This window comes from Rhipicephalus sanguineus, chromosome 3 (genome assembly GCF_013339695.2).
Source record: "Rhipicephalus sanguineus isolate Rsan-2018 chromosome 3, BIME_Rsan_1.4, whole genome shotgun sequence".
Lineage (NCBI taxonomy): Eukaryota > Metazoa > Arthropoda > Arachnida > Ixodida > Ixodidae > Rhipicephalus > Rhipicephalus sanguineus.
In genome coordinates, this window is record NC_051178.1 from 165,366,722 (window position 1) to 165,389,828 (window position 23,107).

General features: G+C 44.7%; 1 protein-coding gene across 1 annotated transcript in view; it reads right to left on the reverse strand.

Annotated features, from left to right (window-relative positions):
- The window catches only part of LOC119387640 (DNA polymerase alpha catalytic subunit), a 93,634-nt gene that overhangs the window by 68,036 nt on the left and 2,491 nt on the right, over nucleotides 1-23,107 (reverse strand). Inside the window, exons 6-15 of the mRNA XM_037655097.2 lie at nucleotides 22,019-22,158; nucleotides 20,310-20,542; nucleotides 19,261-19,423; nucleotides 15,212-15,363; nucleotides 13,003-13,115; nucleotides 9,548-9,646; nucleotides 6,437-6,511; nucleotides 4,745-4,883; nucleotides 1,112-1,149; nucleotides 581-697 (exon numbers count right to left, since the gene is read on the reverse strand). Of these exons, the coding sequence (XP_037511025.1) occupies nucleotides 581-697; nucleotides 1,112-1,149; nucleotides 4,745-4,883; nucleotides 6,437-6,511; nucleotides 9,548-9,646; nucleotides 13,003-13,115; nucleotides 15,212-15,363; nucleotides 19,261-19,423; nucleotides 20,310-20,542; nucleotides 22,019-22,158 (1,269 nt within the window). The remainder of the gene's footprint in view (nucleotides 1-580; nucleotides 698-1,111; nucleotides 1,150-4,744; nucleotides 4,884-6,436; nucleotides 6,512-9,547; nucleotides 9,647-13,002; nucleotides 13,116-15,211; nucleotides 15,364-19,260; nucleotides 19,424-20,309; nucleotides 20,543-22,018; nucleotides 22,159-23,107) is intronic.

Below are 23,107 nucleotides of genomic sequence, written 5' to 3' on the forward strand. Positions count from 1 at the left end.
CTGTAATCTAAGCGTGAAGGCACACAGAGCCACATAGGAGCCTCAAAGATTCGCGCACACAATCTGGGAGGCCGTGACGCGTCTCTGAAGGTTTATTCTCACCGTAAGAAAAGTGTTTTTCTTAGACCATGATTCTGACGATTTAGCGGTGCGGCGCGCATGCCCACGCTTGCGTTCCCACACTCGCACATGCTTGGCACGTCTTCCGCGACAGCACCTCTTCGTACCTGGGCGGTAGCGTACATTCGTATCAACCACTGCTGTGTGAAAATCGGTTCACAACAACCGTACTCCATTACATTGCAGGCCAATGGGCCTTGGCCAGGACCAACGAAAAATTCATATCACCCCGAAATTTGTATGAGCTGTGATCGTATCACCAAGGTTTCACTGTAATCTGAAGTCACTAAAAATACTGCACTTTTCCCTGGAAAGTAATGCACCAACAGACGTGGCAAAGTACTGGATTAAACAGGAAGTAAAGCCTTGCAGGCAGCATACAAGATGCAGGTAATCATCCGCTTACTAACTAGAACTTGATGTAATCAACAAAACACTGAGAGGTGTACAAATGACCAACCTCATTCTGACTCGTGACGGGGTTATGGACGGTTCGCACGCTGAGGGTTGCTGCAACAAGGGGTGGCGGAGCCTCTGCCTTAGAAACCACAACATCCTCTGGTTTGTTCAACACAACCTGCAAAGAAAGCAGAATTATGAAGAATGGTGAATTGGGCTAGTTGGTACAGGTTTTTAATTACTATAGCACGAATTATGATGGTAAAAGGGGGGAAGTAACTGAAATGACAGGACAAAGCAGAAACCATGAACTGAAATTTTTATAATGGAACTTTTTTTATACTTACACCTAGTTTTTTCTGTAGCACGGTCAACGTAATGATATGCCGTAATGCAACTATGCACTAAAAAGCACTGGCACCACATGGCAGATAACTGTACCCTAGATGTTGGACTATGATTCAGCCAGACATTCAGTTACGTACATAACTAGGTATGCAGTCTTGCAAATGGGCTGACTGGTTTATCCTATTGGGCAGTTTTTTAAAGGAAGCAGACTTTAGCGATCAAGTACGAAATCCACAATACTTGCCTCTATTTTGCACCAGCTGACTGGAGCACTTGGAGATGCTGCGTGTTGCAACAAGAAAAAAGAAACACGAAACATTAAATTAAATCTCAAAGAAGAAAGCAGGAAATATGCAACAGCCAGAAGAATGTTTGGTTTCCAACAACCAGAGAAAAAAAAAAGGGGGGGGGGGAAATGAGGAAATAGCAGTTGCAATATATAGGGATGGCATGGAAACAACACTGATGTTCCCTCTGGCCTCCCTTTACATTTCAGATTAAGTTGTTCTAATATGTAGTGCTGTGTGCAAAATATAAGCACATACCTGACAACCTAGGGATCGCGAAAATCGGGGGAACTTCGGGGGGGGGGGGGGGACGACGTGATGACAACGCGCGCACACACACTCCTTTTTTTTGCTTCTTGTGGCCGCAGTAGCATCATGCACGGCTCTGAATGATTGCAGCGAAGCTTTTATAGTGATGCTACCGAGGACTTCTGATTTGGAGCAATTTTTGGAGCAGCAAAATTTCTGTTTTGGAGCACTTTGGAGCAGCAAAATTTTCATCTTGGAGCACTTTGGAGCAGCGAATTTTACATCCTGGAGTGCAATACAAAAGCATATTGCATTAACATTCAAGCACCTGAGTATTATTATGGGGCTCTTATGAAGGCTAGAAATATTTTGCGAATCTCATGGAAAAAATCATCCCAGGAGCATAGGCGTGTGCACAGGAGGGGGGGGGGGGGGGGGCAGGGGGGACGCCCTCCCCCTAATCACCTAGGGATGGGGGGGGGGGGGGCAAAATCTGCCCCGTACATTGACCCCTGCGATAGCAATTATATGAACACTATCGGCGGATTTTTGCCGTCGCCGTAATTTTCCGTATAAAGTCCAAATTAATAACATCACCACGCGCATTCCAGCCGCGGGTAAAAGCTCGCGAGCGCTGGCGACGAACGCGGCTGAAGCGGAGATTAAACTAGCCGGCCGTCTGTCTCCGCCGGACGGACAGCGCATGAGATAACATCTTCCCGCGTGCGCGCCTGCCGTCGATTGCTGATCAAACAGAGAGGAAACGCCCCGCCAGTCTTTCGTAAGGAGCATGAAGGGACGCCAGGGGAGCGGAAGGGGGGGGGGGGGGAACTCATCGTTCGAAGGGCGCAGTCGCTTGCGCGCGCGCTATCTCGAGGCATCAGGAGACGGCTCGTAAACTTGCTGTGCTCTCAACGCTTACTTCGTGTTTAGAGAACTCAGAGCAAGAAAACGCTTCGGTTCCTGGAGGGACCATATTCCCTTAAACCAGCGTTTTGTTGAGTTACGCGAGATCGGATCCAAAAGAGTTAGCTGCTAGTCTCACTTCGTTAAACAATAAAATTTTTTGGTATCGCATTCATTGCTTCGCTCTTAAGCGAAACTGAGTTTTTTTAACCGTTAGCTATTGACTCCCGAAAGCGAGGGACTGACGTGTAACATGGCGTAGCCGCTTCACTGTGGGCCGTCAGCGACGGGCCCGCTACTGACAGCTGTGCATTTGCCGCTGCTCCGACCAGGAGATATGATTTTACTAATGAGATGACATTTTTAAAAAAGCAAGCAAAAAATTCGAACACGGAACCCTAGCACGTGAGCTCGAAACGGCAGGGCCTTTTAGGGGGTATTTACCGCAGAGTGATTACAAACTCGGACGTGCTGGCGGAAGGAATTACGAAAAAGCTGTTCTGGATGAAGATCCATGGATAAAGTATATCTGAGGAAAAGTGTCAACGTGTTTCCACCGTTCGTGTGCTCCCATAAACTCGAAGCAAAGGAAAATTCGATATTGTCTTTTATATCTACTGCGAGCGATCCCAGCTTTCATTCCGCGATGTCCGGAAACAGAAGTGATAGACATTGCTTTCCTTACGTGCCGTGCGACGCTTGAATCGAGCTATCAGCAGCGTTTCTGGAACAGACGACGTCCGCCGATGAATCGCCGTCGCACTTTCTCGCTACCGATAAGCCTAGACATCACGAGCCTCTGCGGAGAGCGCGTTTTGCTGTCGAGCCGACTTGCAGAACAGAAGCTACGTCGGCACCGTGCATGGCATCGTGGCTTACTCGGAACGCACGCGCGAGCGCTATTTATTCAGCTGAATAATTCTTGGTCCATGATTGCGACTTTATTGGCAGCCCCAAGATCGAGCTGCACATGTTCTGACGCGCCGGCGGTGCGATTGCCGGTGATAGACGCCCTCAAACCCGAGACTTTGGCGCAGTTTGGCGCAAATTTCGTCGATATTATCAGGATGGCGCAGTAAATACAATTTGGCGCACTTTGGCGCAGTTGGCGCAGGAGTGGAATCACTGCTTTTAAACGTCGCTGATTATGCAGGCTTTTGTAATTATAACGCACATGTGCAATGACCCTTGGAAACCATACACTCAGCACACTTCACTGCATGACATTGCATGATGGCGAAGCTAACCGCATGCACTGCAGTATTATCATGAGTTCGTCGTTATGATAATGATAACATGCCCAACTGTAAATAGCCAAGGCCACACAAAACACAGCGGCCTCCCCTCCCTTTGCATCAGTGGGTAGAGGGGAGGGTTGCGCGGCAGAATGTAGGGGTTCCTCAAGGCCAGAAAACTTTTAGAATTGTCCTTAGTTATTTTCATTTCAGATGGGGTTAGGGCTCTTTATCGGGAGATTTATGGACGTGCCCGTACAATTGGGAATACTAGTAAAAAATCAGGAGTCTCTTGGGCAAATAAGTAGAGTTGGCAGGTATGTAAGCACATCGAAAGGACAGCATAAGGTCAACACCGATACGTGTGACAAGTGATACACTTTAGTTAGCAGTAGGCTGCGAAGTGTTTCATCTTACTATGAACATTTCCCTCCCGTTATTATTTTACCATAAAAGAATAATGTACTTTGCACCGATACACATTCATTGTCTTTCAAAAGTGCACTTTGCGAGACTATATAATTTTGCTAAGAGCTCGACATTCGCTTTCCACAAAGCTTTCTCAAACAGTGGCTGAATTAGGAAGACAAAACACCTATGCCACTCTATCCAGAACCACACTCTGAACGTAGCTCCTCCCTAGCTGGTCAACAATTTCAGCTGAAGATTTTGTTTTAGCAAGTTTCTTGCATCTCCGACATCAATGAAAATCTGAATGCAGCCCAGAAGTTTCAAAAGTCAAGAGTTTTGGTGCAAGTTACAATGTGTTTGCAAATGTGGGCTCGTGTCTTAATTCGGGAAAAAATGCTTTGTTAAGACTCATGAGAATAGGTTTAACCGATTCACATTCAGCCTACATCCAGGAAACCACATGGTCATTGCAGAATGTATCTGGTATACATTCTCACTTTCAAAAGCAACTGGCTCCATGACGTACCAGTGAAAGCAGGAAAAACCAAGATGATGATTAACCCAGCACTTGTTCTTAACACACTGCATGCTATTTTTTTTCCTTTTTTCGTAGCCATGCTCAGAAGTCAGTGGAAATGTATACAGCCCACTTCAAACATTATTTTTCTTAGTGCTTGCAACTTAAAGCTTGAATAGAAGTGTACAAATGCAGAGATAATGCTTCAAGAGGATAATGCAAAGTGCTTCCTCATTTAAAAAAATAATAAAATGAAAGGAAAAGCTGCTCACATGGATTTCTAAGCTCAAGCCAGCAAGGGCCTTTTAGCTTCTGGTTAATGAGTAGAGCTTCCAGGCTTGACGTGTTCATACCAAAGGCAGCGCTAAAGGTTTTCCCATTCAAGTCACTTGGCAATGCAGGATAGCGGGCCTTGGTTGGAGAGAAAGACAAAGAAGAAAATACAAAAACAGTAAGTGACACAAAAAGGATACATGCACAAAGCATTGGGAATATTAAAGTGCAAAAGTAGACGTTCAAACTAGAGCTGTGCACAGGCTGTATTTCTGAGCCCGAGCCCGGCCCGGGCCCGCTGACTTTGTCGAAGGCCCGCCCGAGCCCGACGGCAAAGGGCTGCAAGCCCGCCCGGCCCGGCCCGACGCACGAAAACACAATCCCGGGCCCGGCCCGGCCCGGCTTTTTGAAGGTTCGCTGCGAAAACAAAACATTGTTTTCCGGTAACTTGGCATTTTATTGAGCATATCAAATATGATCAAACGACACACGACGAACAGCCTCTATTACACAGATTACAAACTGTCGTGCAAAAACAGAGAGCAGTCTAACGATTCCGCCTTCAACGAAGTGCAGCGCTTTTGCATTATGTAGCCCGCCGAACTGAAGTTACGTTCGCTTCTTGCACTCGTCGCCGGAATTGCTAATATCTTTTTTGCCAGCCTGGCAAGCTTGGGATATCTCTGCTGCTTGTTTTTCCAGAAGACTAAAACTTCAGATGGACAGGAGGGCGATTCCATAGAGAGATAATCGGAGAGCTCATCTTTTTTAACTGCTACATTCTCACCACTGTCGCTCCACTCGCCGAACAACTGCAATGGAAAGGAAAAGCGGTAAAGGGCGGTCGCGGAAAAGGTGCTGTATGCGTGCTGGAAAACAATTCTCGCTCAATCTCTATATTGCCACGCCCACTTCTTGTCTTGTTTTGATGTATTCGGGTTTGAACGGCAGGGACGGTTATCAACGCTCGACGCTGTCCGCGAAGTAGTGTTCTAGAAACGTCGCGATTGTAGTAGGTCGGTTTGTTAAGATTGCGCCCCGCACGCGAATGTTCCAGCTTTGTCTAGAGATTACGCCGCCACCAGCGATATTGCTGGAAAGTTCGATAGCGCCTGTATAAAAGACGACGCGCGTGACCGCTTGTCAGTTGATCGACGGTCGACGTTCTGTCCGCCGCTATCAGTGTATTGCTGTAGTTTGACTTTTAGTTTCTCGGCCACAAGTTCGGCCAAATAAAGAGTTTCATCTCGGACGTGTTCACTGCTGCCTTCGTCGACGTCACGACCACGTGACAATATTTCAGGCTTGAGTCGGGCTTTGCGCCGGGCCCGAGCCCGGCCCGATAAAACGCCAAGTAGCCCGAGCCCGGCCCGGGCCCGAGGTGAAAATACGTCGGCCCGCTCGAGCCCGGCCCGCGGGCCGGGTCGGGCTTTCGGGCTACCCGGAGCCCGTGCACACCTCTAGTTCACACAGAACGAGATTCACATGAATGAAAGACACAGGATCCTGTGTCTCTTGTTCTATGTACTAAATGTACGATTTTGCGCTTTAATGTTCCCAAAAGCTTTGCACCATCTCATCGAATATCAAGTTTTGTAAACTATCATGCACAAAACACACCAACACCTCAATTTTATATTTTTTTGGTTGAACTATCATGCACAAAGCACAAGCTTGAATTTGATACTTACAGGGTACAGGATCTCCAGGTACCTGGCTTCCATTGGTACATCCTTTTTTCCAAAGGCGTAAAGCTTTGTGGTCACCTGTAGAAATGTAACACGCAGAAATATCATTGCATGCTCAACGGTTTCTACCATGCCAGGGTAATAAACTACATAGCATCCCTGTCGGATATTTACTTTGCCTCCTGGACTACGTAAGAGGTTCTCGATGGTGGGGGCATCTTTTTTTCTTCATCTCATTTCAAAGCAGAAATGTTTGACCCTTTCCCTACACTATACAAGCTGGATTTGTTACTGTATATTGCCAATTATAAGTCGACTCCGATTATAAGTCGACCCCCCAACTTGCAACCCCTTCTAAGGGAAAAAAAAAAAGTTGACCCCGAACACAGCCTCATGCTGCTGCCATAGCTCACCAATAAGTTTTTCAGAAGAGGGAGTGATGCAAAGAAACATTTATTTGCCCGTGAAACATTGCTTACGACTCGTTGTCGCTTGAGAGAAGGACGCAGTCATGGTCATTGCCATCGTGTGAGCCACTGCTGCTTCTCGCCGTCGGAACGGGTGCCGGTGGTTGTGAACCCAATCTTGAACCACCTCCTCAACGGCAGGGTATCGTCCAAACTTCAGTCCGCGAAAGGAACGGCGTGTAGCAGCGCACGCGAAGATCTTGGTCCTTTGTTTTCTCCATTCCCTCACGCACTTTTCCAACACATCAAACTTGCGCCCTGCTTCAACGTTGCTTTCCGACTCAGCATAGAGGATCGCTTGCCTCTTGAAAGCAGCGCTGTACTGTTGCCAGCGTAACGGTGGCATCTTGGCGTCTGTTTGGCAGTGTCGCAAATCGCGCACACCACTACTCGCAAGCGAAGCGAAATGCAGAAATGGTGAACAGGCGTGAGTGCAAAAAGACGCGAAGACGCTTGTGGGCGCATGTGACTGGTCATGTGGTTTAGTTCCCCGCAAAGTATTGCCAGCCGACATGGACGCTGATGGTTTGTCAACGAATCGTTTCTATTGTATGAAAACAAAACTGCAGGGCGCATTGCAAGGTAAATTCCTTATTCATAGAGCATCGTTCGCCCTCTATCAAAGGTTTGAAATGCTGCTTTCGAGACCGTGTTTCCCAAGCAGTTCGCATTAATGATGCGCGGCGGTGATTTTTAAACGTGCTCCGTAGTTTCGCCTCGCGTGGTTTTGCTATAGTTTTGCGATCGTTGTGGCACATTGCAAAAATGTCCGGCTCCGGAAGCGGCGCGTGCGCGTTGGGAGATAGCTGTTGCCGCGACTCCGGTGCCTCTGCGGCTGATGTTATCGATGCATCGAATAGCAGGAAATCCGAAGACGACGACCTTTCGTCAGACCTCACAGATAAGTCGACTTTACGATTCTGCGTATAGGTCGACCCCCGAACTTTGGAACGTCATTTTATGAAAAAAGAAAAAACGTCGACTTATAATCAGCAATACAGTCGAACCCGGGTATATCGAACTCGCCAAAAAACGTTTATTAGTTCGATATATGGCATAATTCGATATAGGCCTGCTATAGAATTTGATGACACAAAGGCACATACCTATAAGAAAAGTACTCCCTACTCTGGAATAAAATAGTCCTGGATTTTCTTCTGTTTCAACGACTTCGCTGCCTGCGACAGCACGTACGCCTCCACGTTGTCCAACGAGTCGGAGCAGCCTTCCATATTCACGCAATAGCGCCGGACCAACGCAAGTGCACTAATCACTTCGGAGGATGTAGGCAACGGGTCATCGTCAATTTCCTTATTGCTGTCGCTTTGGCTCGTGGTCGGCACGACGTCTGCAACGTAGTCCTCATCTTGTAGCTGGCCCATGATGGCGACATCATTGTCCGCACTGACGAACTCGTCGAATGTCGATCCGTACGTGGCGGTGACGTCAGACTTCTCACCGCGCTCGACTCGATTTATGATTTCGAGTTTCGCGGCGAACGGCAAAGTCTGCCTCTTTGCAGAAGCCATGACGACAGCGCGCCAAGAAAGTTCACAGAGCGCTAACAGGCAACACCACCAGCACGGACCACGCTGAATGAGGACTCGAGGAAAAGAGGCAGCAGCAGGCACGCAAGCATAAAGAAAAAATGGCGCCTCGGAGAAAGCACGACGGCCTCTGATTGGCTGTAAGCGCTGCAAGCAGGCCAGGATCATTTTTTGCAGGGGGGTGTTCGCCTGTGCACAACCGGGTCTAAACCACTTTTTCTAGGGTGGCGCCGGCAGTTTTCCCCGCCACCGCGAGGGAAAGCCAACTTGCTGGGGCACTTTTGAGGCACATGGAGTTTGATATATCGGTTGTCGTTGCTATTTTCGTTCGATGTAACAGTAACTTTTGCTATAAATTCTCAATGTAAATATACCGTGTTTAGAAATTGTTCGATATACGTGATAATTTGATATAAACGGGTTCGATATAGTCGGGCTCGACTGTATATGGTAGATTTCTTTGTACCGCTCTTCCAAAAGATAAGCTGGGCTCGTCCAGGCTAAGATATGTGCTCCTGCAGTGGCACAGGAGTAAAAAAATATACAATATATATACAGGCAATACATAACTCCCAAGGTGTGAATTTTAGTCAAAACCGGCTTAGATGGTTGCGATTGTGATTTAAAAATGGTGTCCTTCATTGTGTGTATGTGTTCCATCAACGAATGTGCTCTGAAAAATGGAAAAAAATATATATATAATTTTTTTTTAATGTTTGGTCTGACTTTGATAGTGACAAAAAAAGTACAGCTCTCCTCTTAGTCTGACACAACAGTTCTGCGTGAAATAATCAGAATAATAAGAGGACAGCATGTCACCGTATTACTAGTGGACAATGATAGACATTAACAACGCCTGCTATTTAACAGGCAACGAAATAAAGAGCTTTTCATGTGGCCCGAGTGAATGAAGCTAGTTCTATGTTTGTGTGGCTTAGCAATCAGCCCGATCACAACAGAGGGTAATTTGAGGTATCTGAGAGAGGCCCTCTCCGCAGCGGACTTAAAATAACCACCGCAGCAGACGGAATAGCACAGTTATGTTCCCTTATTTACATTTTACATTCTGCACTGGTAAACTAAGAAAAATGATAACATACCTTGGTCTTGAACTCTTCAATCCGATGCCTCTCGGCAATTTGTGTGAATTCATCATAGACTGTTTTCATGATTGCCATTTCTTCTGCGTCATCAGATGCCTTGGAACATGAAAACAGCATACACTCAAACCTTCATATAAAAAACATTGATATAACGAATTATCAGTTATAACGAAGCAAATGAAAAAGAGTCTTGTCATAGATACAGTGTTATGAATGCACGTTTATAACGAATGTTCGGATATAACGAAGTTATTTTCGTGTCAGATGTGACTTTGTTATAATGAGGTTATAGTGTACTACTAAATACAAGTGCATGTGTCACTTGTAAAACAGCCAAGACACACATAATACATTTTGTGCAGAAGATTCCTATCAGCCAATTGCAATGCCGAAATAAAATGCAATAGCACAAAACTGCTTTTCAGGAAGTGCAATTTCGGGAAATCATACTACACGAGAATTTGATGGTGAGGGGTACACCGTACTAATATTGACATGTTAGTCTACACCAATGCACATAACATACAATACTAGGCTTGTGCGAGTAGTAAATTTTATGTTCGAAGCGAATAGTGATTTGGTCGAAGAATTTCACATCGAATTCGAATAGCATATATCACATATTATAAAGACAAATTAGCATATTTGTCATGCCCAACCTGCACAATATCTTTTTAAAATTGAAACAAGGCATGCTCAAAATGTCATTCATTTTGTGTCAAAAGAAGTGGAAGCAACTTTGAAGAGTTGCAGGATTTGACTTTCGGTTGAATGGAAGTGATAATCTGTATGTTGCGTTTTAAAATGTGCTATACTTAGCACAGATAAGGCGGTATAACAAGCTTTTAAACTTAAAAGATGATGAATCGATGTGAGAGTAATATGTTCATTTCACCTTGAAGTGAGGCTTCGCGGCAGTGCGGATTTTCCCTGGAAAGGTGTATTCACGGTAAAGCACCCCTCCACTGCAGTGAAACCACCTTTACAGTGGTGTTACATGCAGACTACAGTCAAATCTCGTTACAACGAACACCACATTAACGAACATTTCAAATTAACGAACTTTTAAGAAATCCCGTTCCGACTGCTTATAGTTTCAATGTAAAAATATTTCACTACTACGAACTCCAGAATAACGAACATTTCAGAATAACGATCGTTATTTAATTCCCGTGTAATCTTAACAACTCCTCAGTACTACGAACTTATATCCCGAAATGCGAGGATTCTTATATTTCAGTGTAGCAGACGACGCAGCGCGAAGAGCGGACGCCCTCCCGCAAAAACCTGAGATGGCGCGGGAGGAGAAAGACGCGGGCGGAGAACTTTTTTTTTCTTCCGTTGCGGAGGCGGCGACAGCGCATCAGGTTTTGTAAAGGCCCAACCGCATGCATTGCACGCGACTTTCGAGCGAAGGCGACTGCGACAAACGGGCTCCGTCGCGCTGTCGTAGCGACGGGAGCACCCACATGTTCGCGACAAAGTGTCACGGTTGCTCGATTGAAAACTATTGCGTGCACGCAGGCAAATTACGAAAAAGAATTACAGAGTATGCCAAATTTATTATTGTCTTGTTTGAGATAAGGATGCCATAAAAGCGTTTCGTGACTTTCTTTTTTTGCAATCTTATGTTTAACTGCGACAGTAGTATCTGCTGTGATCCCATGGGGCGCCCGGAAGCGTACGCTGCCTACGCTACGTCGCACTTTGCAAACTGCGTTATGTTGGGGTTAGTCCACGAGGAGCATCTCGACAACGTTTCCTCTTGCTGTCATAGAACGTTTAAGAAAAGCCGCAGCGCCTCACATCGTTGCTTCGCAGGGAAAAGGGCTACCTCACACGACGGCGATGTTGACATTGCAGCAAGCTACCACCGAAACATCAAAACGAACCGTCGATCAAAATTAACGACAAAATACGGCCGCTGCCTCGCTCTCCACGTGAGATGGGGCTGTAGAGAAGGTAGTCTATAACTTGCATTCCTTGAAGTACGCGCCGAATGGAGGCATTACGAGCAAACTGCAACCGAAGCGAGGGTCAGAGATGCTGCCATGTTGCCGGATATCGTCATGCTCACTTCCGGCCGACAAGCGATGTTTTCTGGCTTTCCAGAAACCTGCGACAAGCGACGGTGATGGATGGCCCTCCGCGACAGCAAATCCTGTCGGCCGTCGCTCAAAACTCGCGTGCATGCAGTTGGGTCTTAAAGGACTGCAGCGATGACATGGACGACGATGTCACGGTAGCACCCGAAGATCGCGACGAGTCCATGTCGGCCACAGATGCGTTGGACTACTTGAGGAAACTCCGCATATTCATAGAAAAAAGCGGAACAGTGACCGAAGCGGCGTATAAAAATGCGGACGGTCTAGAATCGTTCGTGACGCAGAGTTTGTGCTGCACCCGACAAAAAACGATATTTCAAATAAATGTGCCTTGTCTGACGTTCACAAGTGCATTGTTGTGAGAAACGAGTTCAAGGTCGTACCGTTGCAGAGGTAGGATGTTTGCGTTACTGAAATTTTATTGTTATGGTAAATTTTTGGGCTTTCACTATAACGACCTTTCAGAATAACGAACATTTTTCTGCGGTCCCCAGAAGTTCGTTATACCGAGATTTCACTGTAATATACTACACCTATTCGTTCATTTTGAATGCTTCGAAATTTCCAATAATTAAAATTCAAATCGAAGAGAATTCGAATACTGTAATATTCGTTCGAATATTCGAAGTGCTCAAATATTTGCACAAGCCTATACAATACGTATCAAAACACTGCATGATCTACACACAGAAAATGCATGACAGCTGTACAAAGTGCACTTTTATTCTAAATCACCGAACCGGCACTACATTCACCTGTTTCTACCTTAACATTACGAAACAAAGATCAGGACAAGAATCCAATTTTTATCCAACGAGAAGTATGAGATACTTTAAAGCTTGGGTTTCGTGGGTGATAAGGCTGGGTTACACCTATGCCTACTGGCATGCTTCATTCTAGTCGACACACCTATATGTCCTCACAAGTAGTGCGAAACAGCTTGTATGCAGACAGCTGCTTCACTGAGAGCTGTATGGCGCTCGCCACATGCCTGGAGCCACATGACTAACAGAGACCTCATCGTAAATGCTTTTCAACTGTGCTAACAAACACGGACAAAAGGACAAGAAGGAAGACTGGATCTGTGTAGTCTTCTGACAGAGACCTACCAGCACATGTGATAGTCTGAGTGTCCCATTAGCAGGAGGGTTTGTTACGACAACCCACGACACCTACGGCTATGCACATGCTCAGAATGAAGCACACGTATGTGCATACTGTAGTCTGTAGTATGTACTGTAGTATATAGTCCTATAGTATGTACACACGTGTGCACATACTGTAAGTTGAGGCTTGACTCAATTTCTCGTAATTAAAGTTAGCTTGAAATCCATGGAAGACACTTACCGATTCTTTGGGTAACAAGAACAATCTTCTAGGAATGTTTCGAACTGTGACACAACAGCTGACATGTGTTTTGGAATCTGGTATTCTAACTTTTCCAAACATGTGAACTGTGCCTGTAAAAAAAGGAAAGGGTATGGAGGCAAGGCAAGAAGGAGAAAAGATAATGCTGTCATCATATGTTTTACTCTTAGAAATTTCACACAGAATATGCTTTGGGAGTTTCTAAATGAGATGTAAGTGTAGAGTTTTATTGTAGGTTGCAGCCCTCCCTAAACCTTTGTTTTTGGGTGTCATCGGCATGACATCTTTAATCTTCTTTCTAGCTTTTGTCAGCGTCCGAACGGCCCCATGGCAGGTGCATTCCATTATTATTGAAATGAGCGTTCGGAATAAAATTTACCCAAAGTTGGAATTTTTCTGATGTCTACAATCCTGCATATTGGCATTCACTGTTGTCCTAGAGAGGGTCGTTATCGTACTACCATGAAATTGAATGAAGCCTTTATAGAAAGTGTTCCTTTTACGTTTGTTTTGCACCGCCAGTACAATGCATTCACACAGTTCAGATATATCCACATTCTCCAAAACACTGCTTTGCCACAAAAGATGCACACTATTTACCATGTAGGTACCACTATAACATCACAACATATGAACAATGACTACAGTAAAGCTTCGTTAAATGATATTCGGATTTTCTAGGGACCGCTCAAAGAGAAAAAATGTCACGCAATTAACCGAATGTCCAATTATCGAAATTTCGAAATAAACACAATATGCACGAGTTTTTTTCACATAACTTTTACTTAACAAAGTATATCGCGGATGCTTGTGTCTTTTTTCGAGCGAAATTACGATGCGCGGGACACAAATTTTGTCCTGAGCCCTTCAATGTGCTCAGCACTTCGGCATGATGTCCTTCAGTACCACCGCAAAAAGTTTTCACCCGTCATCCCGCTTTTCGGTTGCAACGGATAATCCCGGGAGATTTTGATGTTCTTAAAGCAGCGTGGCTTTTGAACCTTTCCGATACGAGAAGCGCAACGGCTCTGGTTCCCGTCACGTTGGCGCGATAAAAGTAACGGTTCTCGTTCCTTGCTCTCTTTGCCTCCGCGATTGAAGGATCCCCTTCATCACTCTTCATCACTTCTTGTCGGGAGAGCCCGTTATTCAGTAGCACGCAAAATCTCTACTTTGGTGGTGAAGTCCTTGCCTCGTACTTGGGCCGCTTCGCCGGCGTTGCCATCGGCGGAGAGTGCGGTCGCACGAGAAGTCAGCACAAAAGCACCAGCAACGATCAAGCTAAAGGAGCCGTACTGAAACGTTCCTCGATAAATCGGCGATCAACGATGCAGCACACCAACGGGAACAAAGCAACAAAACCCACACGCGAAAAAAAGGCGTTCAACCAGTCTCAATCCAAGCCAAGTCGATAATTGATGTCCAAGGCGATGCTGCGTTTGAGCTTCACTTTTGTTCCGAATTGTTCTTTTTTCGTTTTCGAGCCTTGCCAGCGGCCCGAAAGTCGCCGAATTATCCGATTTGCGGTCAAATCTGTCCGAAATAACGAGCGCCCAGTCTCATAGAGTGATGCGTATATTTACAGGGACCAGATGACGTGTCCGAATTAACCGATTTTCCGAATTAACGAGAGTCGAATTAACGAGCTTTTACTGTATAAGCCAGTAGTAGTGAGTTAAATATGAACCTACAGAGATAACAAGTACATGCAGCAATCTAAATGATTAGCTTATCTGTGAAGCATAATTAATGCAAGAGAATTTCCGGGTCAGCAACAGTGGTGAACTTTTGCATAATGAACTATTACCACAGACCAACACTATATACTGGTCTTGTTGTACTTGCGAAGACAGGGACAAAGTGCTGTATTTTCTCGCATATAACCTGCACCAAGAAACAGAAAAATGTACTTAAAAAGAAGGGGTGCAGGTTATATGCGAGAAAATACGGTATTAATAGAGCACAGAACACAGCTGGCACACAAGGCGTACAGTTCTATGTGCCTTACTTGTCTTCGAAAGCACATATCGAGGAACCAGTACGTAATTCCATCTCGTCCAAGAAGTAGTACTCTTAAAACCACATGTTGAACACACTTGTCATTGCCTCAAATTCTTGTGGCCTGCACTGTACTGAGCTGAGGATGGCTAAAAATTCCTGAACGAGCGCTCCAGATCTCTTTATTTACCTGGATTTTTGAAGTAGTCCTCAAAAGCATCGAGCCAGTAGAACTGCACAACACTTTCACCCTCTTCATTTTGTACTACAGGTAAACCATCCAGGCAAACTTCAGTGGCTGGCACGACCTCACTTACGTGCAGACCATTCCACTTAGGGAAGCTGAAAAAGAGACAAGAACAACATATAGCTACACATTGTTTTGTGCAGGTGGATCCCCTGTGACAAAAACAAACACTGCATAAGTTTAGACTGATTTCCCACTTCTATCCCATCTCTTATCCTAGGTCTTCGAAAAGGGGGTGTACAAGGCACAAAAAAATTTCTGTCAACATGTCTCAATAAGCCACACGTTCAAATGTGATGATACTAGGCTTGTGCGAATATTCGAGCACTTCGAATATTCAAACGAATAATACAGTATTCAAATTTAAATTATTGGAAATTTCAAAGTATTCAAAATGAACGAATAGGTGTATATTAGTCTGCCTGTAATCTCCCTGTTAAGGCGGTTTCACTGCAGTGGAAGGGTGTTATACGGTGAATACACTTTTCCAGGGAAAATCTGCACTGCCGCGAAGCCCCACATTAAGGTTAAATGAACATATTACCCTCACATCGATTCATTATTTTTTAAGTCTAAAAGCTTGTTATACCGACTTATATGCTCTAAGTACAGTAAATTTCAAAATGCAACATATTTTACAGGTTATCACTTGCATTCTACCGAAAGTCAAATCCTGCTACTATTCAAAGTTGTTTCCACTTCCTTTCAACCAAAAAGAATGACATTTGCATGTGCCTTGTTTCAATTAAAAAAAATATTGTGCAGGTTAGTTGGGTAAGGACAAATATGCTCATTTTTCTTTATAATATGTAATATATACTATTCGAATTCGATTCGAAATTATTCGACCAAATCACTATTTGCTTCTAACTTAAAATTTACTATTCGCACAAGCCTAGCTGATACACAAAATATCGTGCTTAAATTTATTCTAAATGAAAAATCGGCCATTCATGTACAGCCAAAAATTCGGTTGACCAAAAGTGGCAGCAAGTGATGATAAGTCCCAATAAACTGGTACAAAGATACACCCCAAGAACAGTAAACTCTATTTAATGAAGTGATGACCACACTCGAATTATTTCGTTAAATCGGAAAGTTCATCAAATAAAGAAATAAATTTTTCTATCCCTTGAAATCTAAAGCTGTAATGTAGCGACATACAAAAGATACTGTGGCACTGTTTTTGCCGCTAACCTATTCCTGCAGTGCGCATCTGAAAAACCCGTGAGGGCAGCTCGAGGGTGGCTTCGACATGGGGCCTCCATGTCCGGGGGATGCAGGCCAGGTAGGCAACCACATCAAGCCGTGACATGCTACCGATATGCAAAGATGCGGTGAATGATTGTAGTGATTGTGCGAGCAGGCCGAGCGAGAAAGCGAGGAGACGGTCAGTGCCATCTGTTGCTGTTAAACCATGAAATAAAGAAAGCAAACACCGCCTCAGCATCATTTGGTAAGTAAGAGTGCAAATGAGTGCCGAGTCCTTTGTTCTGTGCTGCCTCGTCAAAATAAAGCTAGGGCCGTGACTAGGGCACCTAGATACTGTTGTGTGATATCATTAGAGCGGACACTCAAGGAAATACCCGTACGTGCCAAAATTAGAAGGAAATCAACACTTTTTTACTCAGTTATTTTAGGAACAACTTCGATAGATCGAGTTTGGTGGCCATGTTAGTTGGTTAGTCCAGGTTGATGACAACGTAGAACCCTATGGGTACCTCCCGGGGAATGAAAATTTGCTAGATCGGGAACTCAGTGATGCTACCGAGGACTTCTGATTTGGAGCAATTTTTGGAGCAGCAAAATTTCCGTTTTGGAGCACTTTGGAGCAGCAAAATTTTCATCTTGGAGCACTTTGGAGCAGATAACTTTGCATCTGGGAGCACTTTGGAGCAGCGAATTTTACATCCTGGAGTGCAATACAGAAACATATTGCATTAACATCCAAGCACCTGAGTATTATTATGGGGCTCTTATGAAGGCTAGAAATATTTCGATTCATTGCAAATCTCATGGAAAAAATCATCTTAGGAGCATAGGCCTGCGCACAGGGGGGGCAGGCCCCCCCCCCTAATTACCCAAGAGGGGGGCACAAAATCTGCCCCGTACATTGACCCTTGCGATAGCAATTATATGGACACTCTCGGCGGATTTTTGCCGTCGCCGTTGCCGTAGTTTTCCATATAAAGTCCAAATTAATAACATCACCACGCGCATTCTAGCCGCGGGTAAAAGCTCGCGAGCGCTGGCCACGAACGCGGCTGAAGCGGAGATTAAACTAACCGGCCGTCTGTCTCCGTCGCACGGACAGCGCATGAGATAACATCTTCCCGCATGCGGGCCTGCCGTCGATTACTCATCAAACAGAGAGGAAACGCCCCGCCCGTCTCTCGCAAGGAGCATGAAGGGACGCCAGGGGAGCGGAAGGGGGGGGGGGCATCGTTCGAAGGACGCAGTCGCTTGCGCGCGCGCTATCTCGAGGCATCAGGAGACGGCTCGTAAACTTGCTGTGCTCTCAACGCTTACTTTGTGTTTAGAGAACTCAGAGCAAGAAAACGCTTCGGTTCCTGGAGGGGCCATATTCCCTTAAACCAGCGTGTTGTTGAGTTACGCGAGATCGGATTCAAAAGAGTTAGCTGCTAGTCTCACTTCGTTAAACAATAAAATTTTTTGGTATCGCATTCATTGCTTCGCTCTTAAGCGAAGCTGAGTTTTTTTAACCGTTAGCTATTGACCCCTGAAAGCGAGGGGCGGACGTGTAACATGGCGTAGCCGCTTCATTGTGGGCCGTCAGCGACGGGCCCGCTACTGACAGCTGCGCATTTGCGGCTGCTCCGACCAGGAGATATGATTTTACTAATGAGATGACATTTTTAAAAAAAGCAAGCAAAAAATTCGAATTGGAACCCTAGCACGTGAGCTCGAAGCAGGGCCTTTTAGGGGGTATTTACTGCAGAGTGATTATAAACTCGGACATGCTGGCGGAAGGAATTACGAAAAAGCTGTTCTGTATGAAGATCCATGGATAAAGTATATCTGAGGAAAAGTGTCAACGCGTTTCCACCGTTCGCGTGCTCTTCCATAAACGCGAAGCAAGGAAAATTCGATATTGTCCCATATATCTAGTGCGAGCGTTCCCAGATTTCATTCCGCGATGTCCGGAAACAGAAGTGACAGACATTTTAGCGGCACTCATGTAGTTGTTACTGAACATTGCTTTCTTTACGTGCCGTGCGACACTTGAAACGAGCTATCAGCAGCGTTAGCGTTTCTGAAACAGACGACGTCCGCCGATGAATCGCCGTCGCACTTTCTCGCTACCGATAGGCTTAGACGTCACGAGCCTCTGCGGAGAGCGCGTTTTGCTGTCGAGCCAACTTGCAGAACAGAAGCTGCGTCGGCACCGTGCATGGCATCGTGGCATCGTGCATGGGATCGTGGCTTACTCGGAACGCACGCGCAAGCGCTATTTATTCAGCGGAATAATTCTTGGTCCATGATTGCGACTTTATTGGCAGCCCCAAGATCGAGCTGCACATGTTCTGACGCGCCGGTGGTGCGATTGCCGGTGATAGACGCCCTCAAACCCGAGACTTTGGCGCAGTTTGGTGCAAATTTCGTCGATATTATCAGGATGGCGCAGTAAATACAATTTGGCGCACTTTGGGTGGCGCAGTTGGCGCAGGAGTGGAATCACTGGGAACTTCATAAAATCGGGTTTCGTTAGATCGCATTTTAACTGTACACTACTACAGCACTCACAAATATCCGGCTGAATTCCCTGCACTGTCGCAATGAAAATAAAACAGCTGTACTTTCCTGACCTTGCGTGGTAAGTTCATCACATCTGAAAAGATGTCTGAGGACATTTTGTACGACTTGTGATCAAGATTATGAAAGTAAGCTACTGACGTACAGCCTTCTTTTTATCATATGTGACACCCAAAGAATGCTAAATAAAGCAAATGAGAAATAAAATGGTCAATCACCCGTTGTCCACCTCCTTTGCTGCCTCTTGCTTGACGCCAATCTTAGCCTCTTCTTTGACACTAACTTTGGTTTCAGTCTTGACTGCTCCACTTTCCAGTTCTGCCAGGAAGTCATCATCTCCTTCATCAGCAAGGCATGAGAAGTCTTCATCTGTTGGATAACCTAGAGGAAAAGCACATACTACATGTAACAACAGTGACAAGCTATGCTGATTTACCCGACTGAGAATTCATTGTACTCATATATACACTATGCATGTAGGCAATAATGACAGTGCACAAACCAGTGCTAGCAGGTGTGCTGTCACAACTGAATATGTTGCCTGCGTAACGTTCATGCATATGAAATGTACTGTCCCAGTCAGTTGTGCAAGTAAAAGCATGCATGCTGACTATGTTAGCAGCACACTAGGACTGTGATTCACCCGCCAACTGTGCTGAAATGAACTACAGTCAACCCATTCAAACTTTCATATTAATTATCAGAAATTAGAGGTAAGTCCACCCCTAACAGTGGCCAAGTACTCTTGCTGATGACCACATTTCAATAGATTCCAAACACTGCTCCTGCGTGTCGAAAGTGTGCTTCGAAGTCAATAAAACATCATAGGATAATCCAGCGAGGAAGAGAATTCACCGTGAAACTACATTGTTAATGAAGCATGCACTTTCTGCTGCATTACAGCCTTCGCTGCACCTAGACGCTTCTGCAGCACTTTGGCGCAGTACTTTGCTGCACCGCTCCTAGATGGCAGCACTATCCCTGTCAAGAGCGGTGAAAACTGTGAGAGACCATATACAACATCCGCCACCTGTGCTCCAAAGCCACAGAGTTGGTGGTCTGATTCCCCAATCGGGCAACGCAGCCTTAGCTCTTCTCTGATCTTCTTTCTGACCTATTCACAAGCCCTTTTACTACATCAGTTCGATGGCAGAAATGACACGAGTCACGTCTTTGTGGACTCTGGCATAAAACACTTTCACATTCAAAAAAAGAAGAAAGAGACAGAAAAGCTGACACAAGAAACTCCAAAGGCCATTTCAGTTACCTTCATGCTTGACTGCTGCATCAGCAGGGGAATCCTCGTCAATCTGGGGGCTGTCTTGCATGAGATCTTCGGTGCAAAACTCATCTATATCAATCGGCTCTTCCTTGACGCGGGTTTTCAGTTCAGTGTAGCTGCCGCTGTTGGCTTTCTCATAATTGATGGTACGTGGCTTCAAAGATTCCCTCAAAGGCTGGCTCTTGGGTTTATCCTTGGCGAATGGGTTGAGCGGTGACCTACAAGATGTGAAGATTACAATGGAAATGTATCGTGAACGCTGATTTCTCTAAGCAGCTTTCTGCACTGTCACTTTGTAACTGTAAGAGTAGCCTCTAGTTTGTTTGGCTTTGTAATTGGATGCTGCTGCTCCATACCTCTTCCTCAGTAATTGAAACTCCTGTTAGTGGAACACATTTTTCTGATCCCTTCAGATTGTGTGTTTGAGCATGGCAAACGTTTGCACTGCAGTGACTTGCTGTTTGACACTGCACATGACAAACTAGGGAACAAAAACTGGCTTATAAATTTTTCATTGCCTTCAAAGTGGCACCGAAATAAAAATTTTTTGTGTTATTGATAGGGATAAATGGGTGAAGTTTGGCACACAGATATGATTTGATGTATTGATAGCATAACCGAAATTGGTTTTGAGCTATCCATCATAGTTTTTAAGTTACAACACTTGACAGACTCTTATTGCCAACCCTAATTGCTTATATCATGAGATGTAAGTTTGTCAAGCTTTTTGCTCAAGCATTTCATAAGGGCCCGTTTTGTGCTATATTGCCATTGTTTATTTTTTAATGCTGAAATAAGCATGAACAATTTTTGCAAATACAAATTATAAAAATTTGTATGATGTGCTGACAAAAATGGACAACTTTATAGCACTCATCAAAGTCTCTAAATCTAAGTGCGAAAAACACAACGATTTTATCTACATTTGTTGTGAAATTCCACAGGGATGACCGACAGCAACTGCACAAAAAATAAAAACTGAGAAAATGAAGCTCAGGATAAAGCTGGTATTATTTTTCATTGGAGCAATACTGCACTGTGGCTATCCTGAGCTCCAATTGATGCCAAGACGGCGGCACTGTGCCAAGGGAAGGCCGCAAGTTTTACTGTGCGGCGGCCCAATTTTCTCAGTTTTTGATGACAGCACATTAGTAAAGTGCTGCTTTCTCAATTCCTACTGTGTAATTTATTCCAGTATTTCAACACGATGTCAAAGAAGATGCGAGGATCGAAAAAAAGAATATAATGAATAGAAAAATAGAAAACTTTGATCAAGTTTACCATTCCTATTGCCATGTCCTCCACTAATCCTATGGAGTGCATGTGTAATAACCTGCTCAAGGTGGAGCAAGAAGTTATGAAATAACATTTCATTAAAAAGTTGTCAGGATGTATATACGAACCATTGTACACATCGCAGCCTTGAAACGCAATTAACAGTAATATTGAACATTCAATCCCACTCAGCTTTGTCACCTTTACATTCTTTTTGCAGCTGAAGATCACAATAAGGCCATGTTGTCGACAGTTTATGTAATGCAAAATAATAATGATGATGATAATAATAATAATAATAATAATCAATGAGAGAATGAAGAAAAAGAAGCAAGGACTGGCATAAATGAAACTTACTAATTAGGTTAATTGAGCACTATCTATTAAGACATCTAGGCAAAAAAAAAACAATAAGTTACCTTGACACTGAGGGCTGCTGAACAACTTTGTCTTTTGGCCTGAAGGAATGGGCAGCTGGTGAAATTTCTGTGCTGCTTGTGCTTGTCACTGAATTAAATATGCTGTTGATAAGTTCATCATCGTTCACCGTAATGTTTTTCTGGAAGTGAAATTGAAATTGAAAGTTAAAGCGTGCACAAGAAACAGCGAAAACAAGAAGCGTATTCGTGCGATGTCTGCACTGCTTGTTCAGTAACTACATTGAAGTATAGTTGAACACGCCGGTACACATGCAAAAGTCTTATGAAGCCAATGCAATGGCTTTTAAAAGCCATATAGTATAGCACATATTCTTCCCGCATAATAGTATCATGAACATAAATATTTGCACATACATATAAAAAAAAGAAGGACCAGTAGCATTACCACATTGTTTTGAAATTTTCTAGCAAATTAGAAAATTGATTCTAACACTGGTTAAAGGGACACTAAAGGCAAATAACAATTTATGTCAGAGTGAAAGCCCAATGTATGACAACTTCTAAAACGGCAATATTATCAACAGCAGTGCCCTACTTACCGAGAAATTAAGCTAAATGTATCACATGATGAGCGCCACGAGTGGGACATTTTCGAAGTGATCCCGATGACGTAGGGAAGTCGGCCCTACAATAAATCACTAGTAATCAAACTAGCAGCAGTAAAAAAAGAACATTCCGAGCATCAAAAGACGTAATAAAATGCTGTTTGTTCGTTTCCGCTTGATTCATGGAAAACAAAACCTCCGTGGCGTTGCCATGGGGAACGGCGCGCGTGGTTCAAAGGTTTCATTTTCGCCGAACTGCGCCTTGCCCGTCTCAGTGGTAGTTTCGGGATGGCGTACTGCCGTGCGTGTTTTGCGCGCTCGTGAAAGTCGCTCTGACAGGAAGTTCGACAAAACGCCGCATGCGTGTGATACTGCCGGATGCCCGAATGGTGCACAACGCCAGCGCTGCAGCAAGGAAACCGGTGTGTCTTTTCACTGGGTGCCGCGGAATGAACCCTTACGCTCGAAGTGGCTTAGTGTCATGCCATTGCGCCAGTGTGCTAAACAGTCCAAAACCTCTGCG